The sequence below is a fragment of the Penicillium cataractarum genome (assembly GCF_028827025.1).
Source record: "Penicillium cataractarum strain IBT 29864 chromosome Unknown utg000008l, whole genome shotgun sequence".
Lineage (NCBI taxonomy): Eukaryota > Fungi > Ascomycota > Eurotiomycetes > Eurotiales > Aspergillaceae > Penicillium > Penicillium cataractarum.
In genome coordinates this window covers 2,063,318-2,081,695 of record NW_026622744.1, presented here as the reverse complement: position 1 = coordinate 2,081,695, position 18,378 = coordinate 2,063,318, and the positions used below count along the sequence as shown (strand labels likewise).

The 18,378-nt window shown below is 49.1% G+C and overlaps 7 protein-coding genes across 7 annotated transcripts; 3 read left to right on the top strand and 4 right to left on the bottom strand.

The window, feature by feature from the left end:
- Positions 1 to 787: 787 nt before the first annotated feature.
- N7496_009895 (uncharacterized protein) lies at positions 788 to 2,793 on the bottom strand (the record flags this gene model as incomplete). Its single annotated transcript, XM_056702808.1, has 2 exons — positions 788 to 2,638; positions 2,731 to 2,793. 2 exons carry the CDS (start codon positions 2,791 to 2,793, stop codon positions 788 to 790), a joined length of 1,914 nt encoding a protein of 637 aa, XP_056551808.1.
- A 681-nt stretch (positions 2,794 to 3,474) lies between these two features.
- On the top strand, positions 3,475 to 4,356 carry N7496_009894 (uncharacterized protein; the record flags this gene model as incomplete). The annotated part of the gene is made up of 1 exon (XM_056702807.1): positions 3,475 to 4,356. The coding sequence occupies one exon, from the start codon at positions 3,475 to 3,477 to the stop codon at positions 4,354 to 4,356; it is 882 nt and encodes a 293-aa protein (XP_056551807.1).
- Positions 4,357 to 4,793: 437 nt separating this feature from the next.
- Positions 4,794 to 6,617, bottom strand: N7496_009893 (uncharacterized protein; the record flags this gene model as incomplete). The annotated part of the gene is made up of 4 exons (XM_056702806.1): positions 4,794 to 4,996; positions 5,060 to 5,637; positions 5,724 to 5,923; positions 5,976 to 6,617. 4 exons carry the CDS (start codon positions 6,615 to 6,617, stop codon positions 4,794 to 4,796), a joined length of 1,623 nt encoding a protein of 540 aa, XP_056551806.1.
- Positions 6,618 to 9,281: 2,664 nt separating this feature from the next.
- On the top strand, positions 9,282 to 11,262 carry N7496_009892 (Zn(II)2Cys6 transcription factor; the record flags this gene model as incomplete). Its single annotated transcript, XM_056702805.1, has 2 exons — positions 9,282 to 9,392; positions 9,466 to 11,262. The coding sequence occupies 2 exons, from the start codon at positions 9,282 to 9,284 to the stop codon at positions 11,260 to 11,262; spliced, it is 1,908 nt and encodes a 635-aa protein (XP_056551805.1).
- A 378-nt stretch (positions 11,263 to 11,640) lies between these two features.
- N7496_009891 (uncharacterized protein) lies at positions 11,641 to 12,671 on the top strand (the record flags this gene model as incomplete). Its single annotated transcript, XM_056702804.1, has 2 exons — positions 11,641 to 12,112; positions 12,184 to 12,671. The coding sequence occupies 2 exons, from the start codon at positions 11,641 to 11,643 to the stop codon at positions 12,669 to 12,671; spliced, it is 960 nt and encodes a 319-aa protein (XP_056551804.1).
- A 621-nt stretch (positions 12,672 to 13,292) lies between these two features.
- On the bottom strand, positions 13,293 to 14,776 carry N7496_009890 (Zn(II)2Cys6 transcription factor; the record flags this gene model as incomplete). The annotated part of the gene is made up of 2 exons (XM_056702803.1): positions 13,293 to 14,081; positions 14,135 to 14,776. 2 exons carry the CDS (start codon positions 14,774 to 14,776, stop codon positions 13,293 to 13,295), a joined length of 1,431 nt encoding a protein of 476 aa, XP_056551803.1.
- A 182-nt stretch (positions 14,777 to 14,958) lies between these two features.
- On the bottom strand, positions 14,959 to 15,523 carry N7496_009889 (uncharacterized protein; the record flags this gene model as incomplete). The annotated part of the gene is made up of 2 exons (XM_056702802.1): positions 14,959 to 15,141; positions 15,464 to 15,523. The coding sequence occupies 2 exons, from the start codon at positions 15,521 to 15,523 to the stop codon at positions 14,959 to 14,961; spliced, it is 243 nt and encodes an 80-aa protein (XP_056551802.1).
- Between the last annotated feature and the right edge of the window lie 2,855 nt (positions 15,524 to 18,378).

The following is an 18,378-nucleotide window of genomic DNA, read 5'->3' as shown; positions in this document are numbered from 1 at the left end:
TGCATCTCGGGAATGATGAATCCTCGGGAAATTCAATGTGGCTAGTAAACATAGGTATTAGAAACCCTAAAAGCAGATTGAAAAGGTAGTAAGCTGCAACAAGACATCGAAGGAATGACACAATATCATGATGGACCTCGTCATCGTTGTCGTTACTGCATGAAGTCGACTCCAGAGTTCGAGAAAACTTATTTCAGCGCAGATGACAGGTACTGACATGTTTGGAAGGCACAACTCGGGCTGGCAGTACACAAGAGATAAGTGTGGCAGTCACTTGACGACATAAGACAATGCATTATTCATTTCATACAAGGTTCAAGTTCCTACGGGCTGTCAAAGCAACACACCGAATAAGAACATTCGAACAGCTAAAATATTCTGACAATAAAAAGAACTCCAACAGAAATGGTGTCGTGATGGCGCGCCGACCAATATTCCCCGAAACAGTGATTGTAGATGTATCCCAGACGCCGAATTTCCCCCATAGAAGCCCCCCGGCAACGAGAAAAGCAAATCAAACGGCGAGTAAGAATGAAACACGTGAGTGAGGATCGAGGGAATCAAGGGAATCCATAGACACTCAACAAACAGAAAAAATTTGAGTCGATCCATGTCACTGCAAAAGGCAGTGACAGGGACCAAGCCGAATGTGAAAGGTGGAAAATAGACATTGATAGAATCGAAATTGAGAATTGAAATGCTCATGTGCGCTGAAAAGTCTTCAGAAACACCGCACCTCAGTACATGGACCAGCGCACCAGGCGCCTGACCGACCAAGCCAATCCGCTCAAGCTTGGCCCTTGGGCTTGGCGAGCATGTTCAAACGGCTGAGGCTGAGGACGCTGCGGGACTTTTGCTTCGCACTAGCGGTTGCACTTGAAGGAGTACCAACACGAGCCGACGACAAGCGAACAGGGGTTTTGATAGGTCGGGATTTAATAGGGCTTGGGGTGGGCAGAATCGACTTTTTCAGCCTCTTAGTGCTGCGTTCACCCGCCAGCGAATCAGCCGGGGGAACGTTCTCGGCATCTTCAGCATTTGGAAGGTCGTCATCGTCAGCTTCGTCTCGGCGTCTCTTCTTGTTGCCAATTCCATGAGCGATACCATGAGCTACAACGGGAAGCTCGGGGTACACAGATCCCTCCTCGGCGGCATTAGACTTGCGGACGTGTCGAATTGTGGGGGACAAAATGTTATCCGACTGGGCTCCACTAGAAGCAGCAGCATTATGGTCCGGAGTGAGAGTAGGGAGAGTAGGATAGACGATATCGGATAGGTTAGAACGGGAGGGAGTGGTGGGAATCTTGGACCGGGATGGCGACGCATGGGCCAAGTCATAACGAGACTTGACACTGGGGGTGAACTCGACGTGCTTCTTTGGCGATGGGGTTGGCGCAGAATCAGTCGTCTCATTCCGAGTGCCAAAGAGCGAGTCAGGGTTGAAGTCGGGAGCAGCTACGTGCGTACCAGCGGCAATTTTGGCAGGATCGCGGGAGAACAAGGGCTGGCGCTTGCGAAGGATAGACTTGAGATGGTTCAATGTGGGCAAGCTGCTCTTGAACCGCGGATTGAATTCAGTGCGCGGAGTACGGGGAGATGCAAGACCCTTGGTGGAGGGGGATCGTGCCAGGGAAGGGATCAAGGATGTCTTGGGAGCCTTGATACTGACGGATCCGGAACGCGCCATTGAAGCCCGGGTCGGTGTCATGAGAGAGCTGGTGATTCTTGGCCGAGGACGAGGGCCGGCAGGCTTTTGTGTCGTAGAAACCTTGGCCTCGACCTGAGGGCGGACGACTGATGTGTCGGCGGTTGGATTAGGTTTGGCACGCTTGGCCGTAGGGGTTGAGGTCGTAGACAAAGTTTCTGTCGATGGCTTCGCCGAAGATCGTGATGGGGAGGATTTCTGAGGCTCGGACTCGTCAAGCTGTGCCTTCGACTTGGTACGCTTCAAGGACTTTGTCACGGGCTGGAAACGATCTGGCGCAGCCCGGAAAGAGGAAGGATGTCCCGCGATTGAGTCCATTTTCTTGAACTCGGCCATATGCACGTCACTGAAGCGGCCAGCCTTGCCCTTGGGCTTAGCAATCCTGCGGTCGCCGTGCATGTTCTCGGCTTCGTGATCTTGCTGATCCTGCTTCGACTTGTCAAGGATCATTTGCGCTTTGATTCGTGCAACTTCGCCACGAACACTGTCCATCAATTGCTTGGCCTCGTCGCTGAGCTGAGATTCTTGGCCGCGCTTGAACTCGTAGCCCGGAGTGCCGAATTGGGTGGGTGCTGGTGAGGCCTTCGACTTGGACGGGGTGTCTTGGATAACGGAATTCTTCACAATGTTGCCGTTGGCATCCTTTTGAATTGGATTGAAGCCTAGGATCAATCCCGAGTCGACCTTTTTGGCCGTGCTCTGCTGTGCCTTGCTAGGATGCATTTCCTCGGGAGGTGGACGGACCGCCGAGTTGGAAGTGGGAGTTCTTGCATCCGTCATTTTGCGATGTGAAGTTGCGGTTGGGGTTCTCTGGAGACTTTTCTTGGTGATTGGGGTGCGGATGGAGGAGTGGTCATCGGCGGGAGTCTCGTCGCGTTCTTCGACAGAGGCGAGCCTGTATCTGATATCGGGTTGAGGAACTGACTCTTGAGCCTGTTTCCATCATCCCATGTTAGCCAATACTGCCAAAACTTCAGGGGCATCTTGCACTCGTCTGGGCAAGGGCGTTGCCAGGGCACACTGACCTCAGGGCCTGGAGACGGCTGGGCGCTAGCACTGCGCAGGCGCGCGGAGCGGCGGACCGCCATGATTGGAGTTGATAAGAGTTTGGAGAAGGGAGTAAGTTGTAGTAGTTTCGAGATGTGTGGTCCGAGAACAATGGAAGACGGGTCGAGTGTGGAGTGGAGGGGGAGTCGGTGAGATGATGTTTGTGGAAGCGAAGATGCTCAAATGTAAACAAACGCGTTTGACGTCACATGACTAAGCAGATATACGGAACTGCCCCTGTGGTGAAACCATCCATCCACACAGCTTCATAAGGTTTAGTGTTCTTTTTTTCTTTGTGTACTCTGTGCTCTTCTATTTTCTTTTTAAAAAAGCATTTATTCAATTTGGATAGTCGAGCTAACATGCTTTGTTTTCTCTTCCCTTGGGGGAGCTGACATGTACAGGCTATGGCAGGGCTGTCCTATTCCCCAGGAGATCCCCCTCAGCCGTGGATGGGTTTCGATGGCCTCCTTGCGGCTGATTCTGAGACATCCTCGAATGCCATTTGTCTTTGCAAGTTGTTGATAGGTTGGCCGAGTGCACGAATCAAATGAGTTTCTGTCGTCTTCCCGTCGTGGCTGATGCCCCGCCATTTCCATCCCACGCCAACTGTCAACTTCCACATTCCCACTGCAAGTCTCAGTGGCTCCAACTCCCCAGGTAGTCACACCAAAGGGATGCCCGATTCCAAACTACCTACAACTTCCGGATAAGACTTCAAAATGGAGTTCCCTGAGCCTCACATCCATCCTCCACGTGAGAACCACACCCATACAGCCATTTTTTTACATGGCCGGGGAAGCACTGGCCCGGAATTTTGTAATGACCTCTTCACCTCCTTGACTTCAAATCTGAAGAACCTACCAGACAACCTCCCAAGCTGGCGCTGGGTGTTTCCAACTGCCAAGACGCGTTTCAGTTCGAGGTTCCAAGAAGACCAATCCGCTTGGTTCGATGTCTGGTCTATTGACAACATTGAAGAGCAACAGGAACTATCGGTGGAAGGACTAAAGGAATCAGTCTCTTACATCTTGAAACTACTCGCTGATGAGATCGAGCGAGTCGACGGAGATGCTAGTCGTGTTTTTCTCTGCGGGATTAGTCAAGGCATGGCAACCACCCTCTGGACTTTCTTTTGCGCTGCTGGGCAGATCAATCAACCTCTTGGAGGGATAATTGGGTTCTGCGGCTGGCTGCCCTTTTCTCACAAGGCAGAAGACTTGACACGGCGGCAACAGGCGATGGAACTCTTACAACAAAATGGCACCAACCAGTCCTTGATGGAGCACAGTACCCTTGATAACAAGCGACAGATGTCCAAATTGTTTCGCGACATTATTGACGATCCTGGCCTCCCTGAAATTGATGCGTCCACGGATATTTCTATCCTGTCAACCCCAGTGCTTCTAAGTCATGGGAGAGATGACCCGGTGGTGTCTATTCGGCTAGGTCATCAGGCATCCAGAATCCTGAAACATCTGGAGGTGCCGATGGAATGGCATTATTACAGTGGTGCCGAGGCCAATGGACACTGGATCAAGGAACCCCAAGGGTTTGATCAAATCATTGAATTTATCGAGAAACAGCTCCATCGTGGCGAGTGAGCTTGGCTCTGATGAACCCGATTTCTGGGTGTGACAAACTGCATTTAATTTTCGGGGTTGAGACTTGGTACATTTCTGAACACGTAGCGGCCCAGAAAACTACTTCTCCTAAGGATCTTAAAAGGGCTCCATTCTTTCATCTTAATCAAAGCTGCCTAGGCAAACTCCTTGAAAGACCAACGGACAAGCGAGGAGCATCTGTAGATATCGATCGAAATCTTGTTCTAGTTTTCCGTTCAGTTTTCATTCCAACACTTTCCATTTCTTGCAGCTGAGCATTTAATGATAATTACTACAACTAGACAATGAAATATATGGAACACCTTTGTGAGGAAGTAAAAAATAAATTCTTCTTTGTAATCTCGTGTTGCGGGACTCGCTTCTGGGATCTGAAAAATACAGTCACGGATTGAGGGACTATTAGGTCAGAAAATGAATTACTCGCTTGAAAAACGAATATCAATCACGGCATCATCGACTGTAGGTGGTCCAACGTATTTCCTGTATCCCCAGACCCAGTACCAAACGGTAGCAATAAGGATAAATGCGACAAAGACCACAGGGGCATAATTGACGGTTTCGGCGGTGACTGGAATCGAAGAGGGCATGCAGAATAGGGGAACAGCAAGTACGCTCCAAGCTGGCAGAGGATATGAAGATTAGCATATGCGACCACTGAATGGAGAAAATGGTTGGATCATACCCAAGGCTACGACATTGCAGACCGCGCCCAATTTGCCCAGATCAAAGTCGCCATTCTTAATCTGCTTACGGCCACCCATGAAGGACACTGCGATGGGACATGCGTAGCTGACGGTCAAGGTAATGACGCCCACTCCAGAAAAGGCGTTGAAAGCAGTGGTGGATCCGAAATAGATGAGCCCAAGAGCAATCTCCACTACCATACCCAGCATCATAGCATTGAAGGGAACGTCTAGGCTTTTGTTCACTTGCCTCCACTTGCTCGAGTATGGGATGCCTCCATCTCGTGCAAATGCCCATATAGATCGTGAAACTGTAGTCGTACATCCAATCCCACAAATGAGGGCAAGGACAATCAAGGGCAGCAAGAGGAGAAATGCGCCCGTGGAGTTGCCAACGGCAGATTTCATGATAGTTGGGACCGGCTGACCAGACACAAGGGCGATTAATTCTTGGCTGTCGGGCAGTACAAATACCAGGGGAATGAGGAATAGGAATCCGGCGAGGGTGTTCAAGATGACAGTGCCAACAATGGCTTTTGGTACTTGCTTCGATGGATGTTGGACTTCCTCGCACATGCTGTAAGCTTGTAAGCACATATTCTACAGGGGGTTGCCCGCTGAATAGAATTGCAGTAACAGAAAAGAACGGTTAAGGGCACGCACGAGATAACCATTCCGGTCGAGGACGTTGTATATGCAGCCTGTAGAAGGCCAACACAGAAGGACCAGCCTACAGGCCAACCTGATTGAGGCTCAAAGTTTCCAAACACATATTCAGCATCATGTCTACCGTTCTTGGCAACGACCAGGGTGCAGATGACAATGGCGAGGACTCCAGCGAAAGTCCAAAAAATGGCAAATGTCTGACAGGGATGTCAATAAGTGAGATAGAGGTGTCAGATTATGGTAACTCACGTCAATATAAGGTAGCCACTTGTTTGCCATGGAGGAGACTGCATTGCATAGAAGGGTAATGGCAAGGAAGATCAGGAATGTCTGGTACGACGTGGCTTCAAATACTCCGACACCAGGTGAAACCTCAAAAACGTTCACGCAAGCAATGAGAAATTGGGCCGAACCAAAGTTCACAGCAAGAGTTATCATGACGTTTCCTACCACATATGCCCAGCCACAAATCCAGGCGATAATTCGGCGACAGGATGGTGGTGACAGCATGAAGGACTGGTAGTAGACACCACCGGCGGTGGGATATACAGAAGTAATCTCACCAAGAGATAATGCAACACAAAGGATAATTATTGAAACAATCAACCAGCCCCAAATGATATTCACAGGGCCACCTCCGACGAGGGGATATATGAAAGTGGTAGCTAATCCATAAGGGATGGATGCGAGAACGAAGGACATAAAGGCTACCTGAAGAGTTGAACGATTCCTGGTGAGCTCAGGCTCATAGCCCAGGGCTTCGAGCAGGCCATTTGCAGCGGCAGGCTCCGATTGACCAAGCTCTGTATCGTCTTTCATCTTCTCGTGGTTGAAAAGATGTGATTTGGGCTCTGAGTCCTGGTATTGCCGAGTCTCAGGATTGGTTGCCATGGTCAAAGAGGACCAATTGGGTGCAATAGGTGATAGTGATTTGTTTGAAGTCGATCCATGCAAAGATGGAAGGATGGATTATCAAAGTCTGAGCCCCCCAGGCTGACAACCTGCGGTTTATATAACAGGAGATGCATTCGCACGGCTCAGCCGGAGATCAAAGGTATCTCTAGCTCCCTGGAACTCTATTCCTTACACATCGTCATGTAGATAGGCAAGAAACCATAGATAGTCTTTACCCCGCATTTCAGTCGGCGGTTGGCGGTAGCGCTTTCAATATCAATATTCCATGGCCTACATAAAGTTAAAGTCAAGCTGAATGGAAGTCGCCTGCTATCGTCTGGCATTCATCCTTAAAAATACTTTCAGGGTGTGTCGAAAATTCCACTGAGATATCAAGTATCACATTCATTTCGTCTATCTGTCCATGGTTTAGGCTCCTTACTCAGGACACGATACGATGTTACCAATACACCGGCCAGTTGATTAAACACGATGGTCTTTAGTATATGAATCAGGGGATAGGTTAGCAGATGTCTATCAGCCCACTCTGATTCGACTATAGATGATGACGCAAATACGACACGGAGGAGTGCCGAAAATGATCTCAATGTTTCAGCAGCAATCAGTGCTCATTGAACAGCCCCCACAAATGTCGCCTCTCATTTGCGCCACGTTTTCTGTAAGAAAGGTTGCCGTGGGACGACGATCAGCCCGCCAATAGGTACGAACCAAATGCAAAAAGCCGCCCCAATCAGCCCCGGTGATAAGCCAAATTAATTCGGAGAGACTATCGGATAAGATACGTGTTTGATTGCTTGGAGTATCTGGGGAGGACTACAATTCTAGCATCGAAAAGACTTAGTATGCCCCACAGAGCGGAGAGATATTGAATGATTTCAGGTATCCACTGATACGGCTCGGTGGAGATCGACTGAGTTGTATACTGTAAAGATATTCCTTTAGCGGTTTAAACTTCCCATGGATGTGGGGGATATGATTCTGAGCCGTTTCAAAATCTGGAAAGGGGTCCACCTCCTCAGGATATGGGATGTTAGTTCCTACCTTGGATGCCAAGGAGCGCGGTTACGCTAATGCACAGCGGCTACGCTAATCCCAAGCTTCCATGGTTTGCCACTACGATCCGTTAAGGGCAAGGCACGTCGGGCGGTCCGGCGCAGGCCGTAGTTACTGTGGGTACGCTGAAGTCAAAGATAAAGATATGATACATAATGTACTCAGCAGAGTGCCAGAGATGTCTTAAAATCATTATGAACAAGCTTCTGGGGCAAACTCAGATGCGGGTACCAACATACTGGATGCAGGCAGCCGTTTGTGGCTTCCAATTGACCCGAATCTGATGATAGGAAGCGGCCGGGAAATGGAGACGGGGAGCGTATGCTGGTCATCGTAAGGTTGTGATTTGAAATTGACCATACCTCGCTGGAGGGAAGTTCTTGTTGGCCCACCTGACCTCGCCGGAGTTCTTTCTAACAACCGTTCTCTCTCAGGTCCTACTCTGTAGTTATAAGCAGACCAGCCATTATCTGTCTAGCCATGCTAGAAATGTGCGAGAATAACACATTTTGATATATTTTCGAGACACATCAGCATACTAAATCCTCATATTTGATGGCCGTCCAAAGACATAATGATGATGGCCATCATATTCTTCCACAACCGGAGCGATGTTCACTGTCCAAAGTGTGAAAGCTCGGCCTATCAAAAGTTATGAGCTTTTGGAGTGTCTCCATGTTGCTAGCAAGACTGGAGAAGGCCAGCCTCGAGGCCGACCACTGTCCCTGATAAACGTCCTATTCTCGGGCAAGGAATGGCCGAGGTCGCCGTCACTCATGTACACAGCATTGAAAAGTTTGGATCCCGCAGTTTACTTTTACGTTCAATGCGTGACATCTCATTCAACTGGAGGGCTCTGTGTCCAAGTATGAGTACTCGGGCTTGGTCCTTCGGTTATCTCATTGACAGACAGGACGAGTTTTTGCAAGGAATTGAAGCAGATGGGCTATTTGTGGCTGCTGAACGATCTTGGATTTACACATAGGCCCTGATCTACTTCGGTAAACTTGTGGGTGAATATACTAATATTTCATCAAGAGACCCCGCTCAAAAAACTACAGAATTTACTCTCATGGTACAGCTCGCAGTTTACGACGCATATTTGCTTTTCTTTCTTACTTCTTTCAAGCAATCAACAAAGTATGCGATCACAATAGTTTTGCAACCTGTCTCTTCGCGATGCATATTGTGATTGATGCTTCTTGATAAAGCACCTACGCGGCTTCCCTCCCGATTGGTTAGAGTATTCGATCGCCCAAAAAGGAAATGGAACCCGCCGCAACATGAAGATGATGCCACGCACTTAGGTGAGAGGGGTAGCTATTAGCGAAATTTCAGCAAAATATGACACACGAGATTTCTCAAGGCATTGTTATAATCACAGCCAGTTCTATGTGCGCAACGAATCGGTAAAGCTGCAACGAGATCCGTCTCAAGCCGGAAGGGATGTGCGGGGTAAACGGCGAGGAAACGAAGCCGAGCCGATCACCTGAATGCGCCACGACGACGACAGACTCCGCACAGCAACGAGTGGGTTGCTCTTCGGGGAGCGAGGGGAATTTCATTTCCTCCAGCTCAATAAAAGCAATGCATCACGTCAACAAGAGCACGGCCATGCCTCGGTCTGACAGGCAGAAGAACCCAAATCGATGCAGACCCAAATCCAAAGGAGGTTGCCTTCGATGCAAGCAACGGCGAGTAAGTTGGGACAACCTATACTGAGGTCTTGCCTCCATGTCAAACGAGATTCATCCACTAACATATCACCTAGCGCAGATGTGACGAGACAAAGCCCAGCTGCCAGGAGTGCCTGAGGAAGGGCTTCACCTGCCCGGGCTATCAGAAGAAACCTCTTGAATGGCGTTATGTCTTCAAAGAGGAAGAGCAGCATGATAAAGATCAGGTAGATCTCTCGCCTCCAGAAGAACTACCATCCTCAACTTTGTCAGAGCAGGAGAATTCAAACGCCAAGAACCAAAATATCGAGGCGGGCCAAACCAAAGAGCTGCAAGAGCTTTGGGACGAGGCCAGCTCAACTTTCTTTGATCAACTCCCGGATGTTGATCCGTCAGTTGGTAGAGGTGCGAAGCTGGGATTATTACCAAACAATATTGCGACCATCAAGGATGCTGCGGAATCGGATGACAGCCTGGCGATTTTGCGGCGGCGAATTGCAAACACTCCGATACCATCCTTCCTGATCCAAATGCCGGCCATTTTGGTACAATACTATTTTGATTACGTGTGCAAGGCATGGTCATCCTTTGACTCGCCTTTGAACCCGTTCCGTCTCATAGTTAGCCGACTTTGGAGTCGAAACGCAGCCATCTACTATGCCATCCAGAGCATGGCTGCGGCTTCACTGGCCAACGATCTTCCAGGCATGAGGGCTATTGGAAGGCAGACGCAGCAACAAGCTATTGCCTGTCTTCGCAACAACCCTCGAATTGGAACTTTGCATCGAGATAATCAGGACGATGAGTTCTTCCTGGCTCTGCTCATGATTGGACTGACTACAGCCTGGCATGACGCTGCTGATCTTGGACTGGAATACCTCAAGGAAGCAAAGGACCATCTCGACAAACAGCAGAAGATGTGCCAGAGTCCTGATTCGCACTTTGCTAAGCAGTACCCATTATTTCAACAGTGTCTCCTGTATTGGAACATGCTAGCTGCATTTGTTGCAGAAGACTCTCTACTTCTCAATGAAGAGAGTGTCCTGGAGCGGCCTGACCCGGAAATATCGGTCTACTTGATTGATGGACAGACGCTCCCTCATCCTTGGACTGGCCCACTTTCCAAGGCACTGAGGTTATTTTATCAAACAGCCCGGGTGGTTCGAGCGGCCCGCATCTCCCATCGCACTCGGGTTAATAACATTGATTTGACGACGTTTGATTTTGACTATTTGGTTGAAGAGATTGAATTGCGGCAGAAAGCCGAGCGCCTGGAGGAAGATATTCTATTCACAGGACTCTCGTCTTACTGTGGGCCAGTAGACATTGGCGACACAAATACGCCTCCTGCTCATTTCATAATTTTGGCTGAAGCTTATCGCTGTGCGGGGCTTCTACAGATCTATCATGTCTTCCCAGACATTCTTGACGATCGCTTACGTCTCAACCAGAGACCCGACGGAGATACTCCAGCTCTTTTCTCAGTCTTATTCCCTGAGGATTCCCCTGCCCAGTCCTCAGAAGATATGCGCCGCATTTTAGCGTTACACGTTGTTTCACTTCTTGACCAGCTTCCATCTACATCGGGAACACGCTTTATGCAGCTTGTGCTCCTGACTTGCATCTCTAGCGATCTTGTGTTTTCTAATCAATCTGTCTTTGGCCCGGGAGCGAACCCCCTCGCTTGCCTAAACACTCTGGATGTCGATGTTGCCCAGGGAAGGCGGCGAGTTAGTACTCGATTGTCAGAGCTTACCTTGATTATCCCCAAGTTACCCATGCAACGCATTTCTGGGATTGTGCATGAGGTTTGGGACCGAGCAGACTCGGGCTTGGGAATCTACTGGCTGGACTTGATGATTGAACGGAATCTTGAAACGATAATGGGTTAATGCCCCTAGAAATCTTAGAATATATGAGCAATGAACGACTATTAATTCTAGGCCGTGGAGATACCTCGTTGTGCCTACTTCCAAGCAGGATCAATGCTCCCATGCTGTAACATAGAGAAAATAACATTAGACGAAATAAAATCCGGTCAAGACTTAGCAGGGCATACTATACTTATTTATACCTTTACGGGCCGTATCAAGGAGCTCGAAGCTAGACAAAGATAACGATCGGTTCCCGCCAAGCGCATGTCGCTGCCGAAATCGGTGGAAGAATCCGAGGTAGAAATTAACTCGTGCCCACGACACTCCACAAGTTCCCTTCAAGTACTGAGCAATTACGCCAAAAAGAGTTGCATCTTTATATACTAGCCTCCAACAATGCCCGAAGTTATCGTTGCACTAGACGTTTGCCAGCATGCGATGCCAGCATTCCGTACCCCGCACACTCTTATCGAATACCATAACACAAAAGGAACAGAGGTAGCAGAGCGTCTCCATCATGCCACTATCGCCGTGACTTCCGCGGTTCCTATTACGGCTGAAACGATTGCTCAGTGCCCTCATCTCAAGCTCATCTGTGTGTCAATTGTCGGGGTTGATCACATCAATGTTCAGGCATGTCGGGCGCGCGGGATCCGCGTCTGCAACACACCCGCAGCGACTACGGAAGCCGTTGCCGAACATGCAATTGCACTGTATTTTGCCGCCAAGCGAAACATTATCCGGGCGCATAATTGGGTGATTTCTGGGAAGGAGTGGGAGCTTGAGTCAACGGGGATGACCGCATATGACCGATTACCCACTCCCATAAGCCAAGATACTTTGGGCCTTATCGGGTATGGCAAGATTGGTAAGTTTTTGATAGAGAACGCTCCAAATTTGTCCAACGGGAACCGTCGCTAATGTCTACGGGTTATCCAGGGAAAAAGATCGAAGTATTCGCTCGAGCTTTGGGTATGAAAGTCTTGATTGCAGACAGACGGGGAATACCCGATGCGAGCATCCGAGATGGACGCGCTGCGTTTGATACCGTGCTTCGGCAATCGACCGTTCTCGTGTTGACTTGCCCGCTAGACGAGTCAACGGTCAATATGATCTCCGAAAAGGAGCTGCAATTGATTCAGTCCAATGGTGTTGTGATCAACGTCGGCCGAGGGGGTCTCGTCGACGAAGAAGCTATAGTTGCGGCTCTAAAGGCCAGAAAGATAGCCGGCTATGCAACGGATGTATTCCCGATCGAGCCAGCCACTAAGGAGAACAGTTTGTTGCTTTCGAGCGACATCCCTGGTTTGACCTTGTCACCGCATCTGGCTTGGTATAGCTCGGAGAGCATTGAGCGACAGCAAGCCAGCATTCAAGCGATCGTGGATGGATTCGCAAGTGGGAATTACGTTAATGTGGTTTGCTAGAGACACAATGGCTGGGACCCGTATTTATTTGCCTTCTTGATTCTCAATATAGACGGCCAAACTACTGAGCACATAGATAGCATATAGAAAGCATAAATCCCTCAAATCCGAGAATTTTCTACGATATTTGGTTACAATATTATCAATCCAATGCAGGTCTTGTAATCCGGCGCGTAGAGTACAGCTTAGCTAGGTATCAAGCAAGCCCCGCAGTTCTTCAATGGCAGCCTATCAAAGTTGGCTTGAGGGGCCTCTGGAAGACCCCCGGGCCCCGGGCCCCGGCCCCCAGCGATCATCCACAAGCCAAGTTTAGGAAGCTGCAAGGGTGATGACATGGTGTACTCTAACTACAAGTCGCTTGAACTCATCGGAGCTGATGCGGTTCTCCGAGCAAGATCCTGCGGGTCAGGGCATTAAACCATCACAGAGTGTGACCAAGCATACCCAAACCGAGCTCTCAGGAATGAAGATATGGAAGTGTACATGTTTCAGCTTTTGCTGGAGTAGGTTCATCACTGAGCACGCTTGCGAGATGATGCTAACCACATATATAATCTTTCATTTCAAGGTTCTTGGGGGTATTGTACAGATAAAAACAAAACATGACTGGATACATAGCGCTCAACATATCAATAGCAGTTCGTTCTGGTTCGTAAAGAACTTGCTAATCACATCCTGACCAGGCTCCGACATCCAAAGCTCTTCAAGCTGCCTGAGCGCCGTTGACATCACTCCCATCCCAAAGAATTCGACAAGTGATTGTAGATATGACCGAATTATCTCTCTATGATAGGATTTTCGAGCATGAATCCCGAAAGCGAAAAGTGGCCAGTTTGCTGTCGTTGCGATGGGGGAGTTTGGAGGCAACTGAGATATGATCGAGTTGAGCTTCCAAAATGCGTTATCAACGATATCGTCGGTTGACTCGCTGGCAAAGCGGTAATCCAGGAGCAATAATAGACTCTGCTGATAAAGCTCTGCACAAAGCACCAACTCTCGCTGATTGCTGCGAGGTTTCCAGTTCTCAATCTGTCCTCTAATGTTCAAGTACTCCATCGTCAGACCTTCTTTGCTGGATGTCATCGACGAGTCGCAGGAGGCGGAGTTTCGGAGAAGTGCTGAGACGTGTGGCACCAAGGTGAAAAGCTCGTAGGCGCAGCCACATAGGACACCGATTTCGCGGTCTGTGCTACCAAAGCCATTCAGCCCCATGCTAGGGGACATGATCAGGGCAGGCGGAGAGTTCGTAGTAAACGATGCGAGAGCAGCATTGTATACATAAAGTTCGGTCGCGAACGATACAATACTTGGCTGGGTGGGCGTTTCAGTGGAGCGTAGCACATGAGCCATTAGATGATGAGCCCCATCTAGATGTCGCTGCATGGCTTTTGGGTCATTACCCCTCGTGGCCTTTGAATTTTGTGAGTATGAGATTTAGATTAAGGAGACATAGAAACACCTACCTCTAGAAGATAGAATATTAAGACAACTAGCAAAGCACGCCAGGCAGCATCTACGTTACTGGCGTCATTGAGAGTCTCTGACAAGTCTATCCTGAGTTGCTGTAATGCTCGAGTATACCGAGACCAGGTCAAGGACTGCATTTCGAGGTTCAACTGGGGAAGCCGTTGCATCATATGGACTCCCGAAAGGGCCAGGATTGAATTCATTACAAGTTCATCGCCGAGCGCAACCGGCAGGATTGTATGAAGAAACGGATTTTCGCTATCCTGAAGACATGCGAGGCGGTTTGCCGTATCTTTCAAGTAGTGATCCAGTAGTCTCCATGTCTCCGATCCCGAAGCCGCCGATCCTAACAGAGGAAAATTGGATGGGGAAGCAGGGATAGTCACGATTGGCAGGTCCCTGGGGGCACCAATAGTAAGGGCCCACGCGTTAGATGCAGGTACGGGGCGGGCAGAGAACGTTTGCATTTGCTGTTGCGGAATTGACACTACCTCGGAGATTGCTTTTAGCGGGCTTGTGTCTGGCCAGACACAGTTGAGGGCATTGCGCAGGCAAGCCGCGCAGATCGGCTTCGTCTCGTCACATTTTTTCTTGCGACGCCGACAGGACAAGCACCCTGAGCGAGATCGAGCCCCCATTGCGGCTTCAAGCCATCACGATCGTATCACACTCGGACCCCGGCAGTTGTCTTTAGAGAGAACCATGCATCACGAAGCGGATGAAACTTCTCCAGGACGGGAAGCCGTGTCGTGCTCACTTTCCCCGCTCAGCATGGCCGACCACGTGACCGGACAGGGGCCACACACCCACAAACGAGGCTTTACATAGCGGCCCGAGTGTCAAGCTGCGCAACGGATTCGAACTCGGGATTGTCCTCGTCCTGGTCGGCTAGGTAGGCTTCGGGGTCGCTATATATAGCCTCGTCGTCGTTATATAAGGCTTCCTCGTAGTAGTCGTATGCCTCCTGTTCGTTGGCGAACTCTGGATCAACCGCTCCCTCGTCCTGTTAGAGGTCCACCGGGGCATTGGCGAGATATCATCGAATGGGATGGGGTTTTGCGTCGTGCCAGGATGCAGGACGGCTTGTTCATTGATGGTGTCATCGACACCTGCGCAAGGAAGCAAAAAGAGAGATCTGAGTCAAATTGGTCTATCTAGACATGAAGACGAAAGAGTCCCAGGAGCAATACAGCTTCCAGGAGAGGCTGTACATGATTGATTGATTGATTGATTGATTGATTTATTCATAGACTGTCCCAGCCGCCCTAAGGCAGCTATGCAGCGTCCATCTATAAGTACAGGTGTCCCCGCCCTTGCTTTCAGACAACAAACCGTTCCTCCCAGAACTGCCTCCTTCCGCTCCGGCCGGTCGAGAGGTTGTACATGTTCCCAGAGACAGACATTACACTCCTAGGAAGCTAACCCGCGATCCTGGAGGGTTTCAACCCTCCTAGAAGGGAACCTGCCCATCCCAGGACCAGAAAGCTTGACAGGGATAAAGCTTCATGCCTAAGGCTGTAAACCCGGCCTTAAACCTAGTGCAGTATTAAAAGGTTAAATACACTGCCCCTCGAGAAGTATTTGATCAGCTCCACTTGTACAACCCATTAAACAAGAATTACCTTACTGTTAAAATATGTGGCATAGTACGGAGTATTTGACAAGACCCTTCGATCGCCTGCGTAAAGAAAAACGGAGTTGGCCAGCGTAGTGGATAGACCCACCTTCAGGACTACATAACTATGTAGTTCAATAAATCGTAGTGCGAACTGAAAGTGGACAACCTAACCGCAAAAGGACCCGTTCCTAGGACATCCTCAATGGTGTTTAGTTACCAACAGTAAGGCCGGAACCACCGGAAAGCGCATGTCAAATAACCACAGGGTATAGAGTGCATTTCGACCGGACTCTATATCAGTGTTGACTGGGTATTAGTCGAACGGGTACTGGCCACCGAAGATCTCCAAAATTCCAGCAGGGGTCAAGTGAGCCACAACGGGTTAAAAACAAACTCCGAAAGTCAAAGGGTCTGTGTGGTCTTTTGTCCTAAAGTGTGGCGAGCTAACCGATCGCATCAAGTCAAATTGCCACGAGCGGAGGGCGAAACTAGCGCACAAGTCTTGTAATAGCACCTTTGACACATTGCAACGTCGTTTATCCGAGCTACCCACAGGCCCACACGATAGTTTAACCTGCCATCTGACTCCACTTGATTTCACCTTCGATTTTGTTTTTCTGATTAGGCCAGTAGCCTGTACCATCCTGGCTTGCTCTGAGCCTCTGATAGGTATAATTAAGGCTCTAGTCCGCCTACCAACTCTGCCTAACTACGTACAAACTCGCCTCACAAACGCGATAATGTCATTACCAGAGCCCCCTATATGGTCCCGGGTGTACGTATACCTGTTGAATCGACTACTATTGGTACTGAACCCTGATGGCATCCTTTTGATCCTCACGATCGATTCGTTTTACCCCCAAATCTTCCGAATCCAGACGACACACACTACTCACGGAATCTCTTCGCTCTCTATTTTATGTTTCGGGCAACAGAACAGCTCACTATCTCCATATTTTCACTATATATTGATGTTAGATCTGACGGCAACATCCTCCTTCATGATCCGCCAAGCCAAGGGGACCGATTCAATCTATGGCACTTTGCCATAGTCACAGTCCTTTTCTTGTCACTGAGGATCACGTCCTAATTTAAGATATAGATCCATTTAGAAACTTACCTCTTCTCCTGCAGATTCGTTCGAATTATTCTCTACGGCGACCGTAGAACCTCCCTTATTACCGCATACGTTTATTATCTTTTCGTCTCGATTATACCCCTACCCTGGATCCTAGAAGCCACGTCACCATTTCAAGGATTAGATCAACAATTCTTCGCCAGTATCTTTTACGTAGTACACAGTATTCTCACTTACCCAATTCTCACGATTCTGGGCTTTATGGGTATCTACCATCAAGCTCGTGAAATCCTGACTACACCGTTTCTAAATGCGTTGAGTCTACCGGGCCTCGCTATATAAGCCGTTGTTTTCACGTTGGTATCGGTGACGTTGATATAGGCTCTTCCTTTTCCCTATGAGAAGTCGGAAGGTGAATTCAGTTGGCGTAGTTTCTCTATTTGGTACGGCGTTATCGGATAGATTATTGTTGACAACTTTGTCTTTGCACTTAGCCAGGCGGTGCTTCTTGCCTTAGGTCTACAGCGGTCGTCTTCGAGTAAAGACGGTGCACCAGGAGGCGAAACCGAGCCACTTTTGGGAAACGTTGCACATTGACGGATGTCTTGCTATCATGAATCTTCTGAACGGATATTGGATTCGAGCGCTCCAACTATTAGGGGATGTTTATTCAACCACCGTGAACTCCACGTAGTTACTAGCTAGTACGATAAGCGTAGGTCGGCCTCCGTTATCTTTTGGCTCGCGGACTTTGCCCTCAATGGTAACTACCGTGTCTTCATGATCTTGAAAATGACCCCAATCCCACCAGTCGAGTTGAGTTCCCTTATAACAGTACCGGAGCGTATCCCTAGGCACCACGTTTTCTGGGAAATCAGTCACTCGCCGCGTGAACGACCACAACTCACCCGGATTAAGTGCATTAAAGTCATTGTCTTCGTTACGGCCCACATTCTTTGACACGGGGTTTGGAACTCTATACCGATGATGCGTGAAGGATCCCCGTATTTTATATGGCTACCACTCGCCATTTTCTTTACGGTAGAGCCTAAATCCCTCTTGACGCCAATAGACATCCTTAAATAGGAACGTATGAAACACAATAGGTTCTCTGCGAGAGATATTAGGGGCCGCTTCGTATAATAGTATGGCCGTCACAGCATATCGAAGACGACTTAAGGGGTCGTAGTCTTTTAGCGACAGTGTAGCAGGTCCAGCAATGCTTAAGTTTAGGATTGGGGCGCTACCCATTCGGGCAGACGTCAGAAGTGGCTAAGGCGAAGGTGGTAACGGGCCTACATCGTCAAAGTCGCTTTCTTCGTTGAAAATATACAGCGACTGTATCTCCGAGATAGGAAGGATCAATGACGGGGATTTAGGGCTTAATCTGTAGTTCCGGTACTCCGCCAATGTGCCCCAGTCCCACAGAGGGATTTGTCCACCTACCCACAGGGTCTGGTAAAACTGCCCCGGTTAGAAGGAGTCGAAGTAGACAGTCGGCAAGGAAACCTCCCATAAAACGCTGGCGCCTAGAAGCAGTTCTT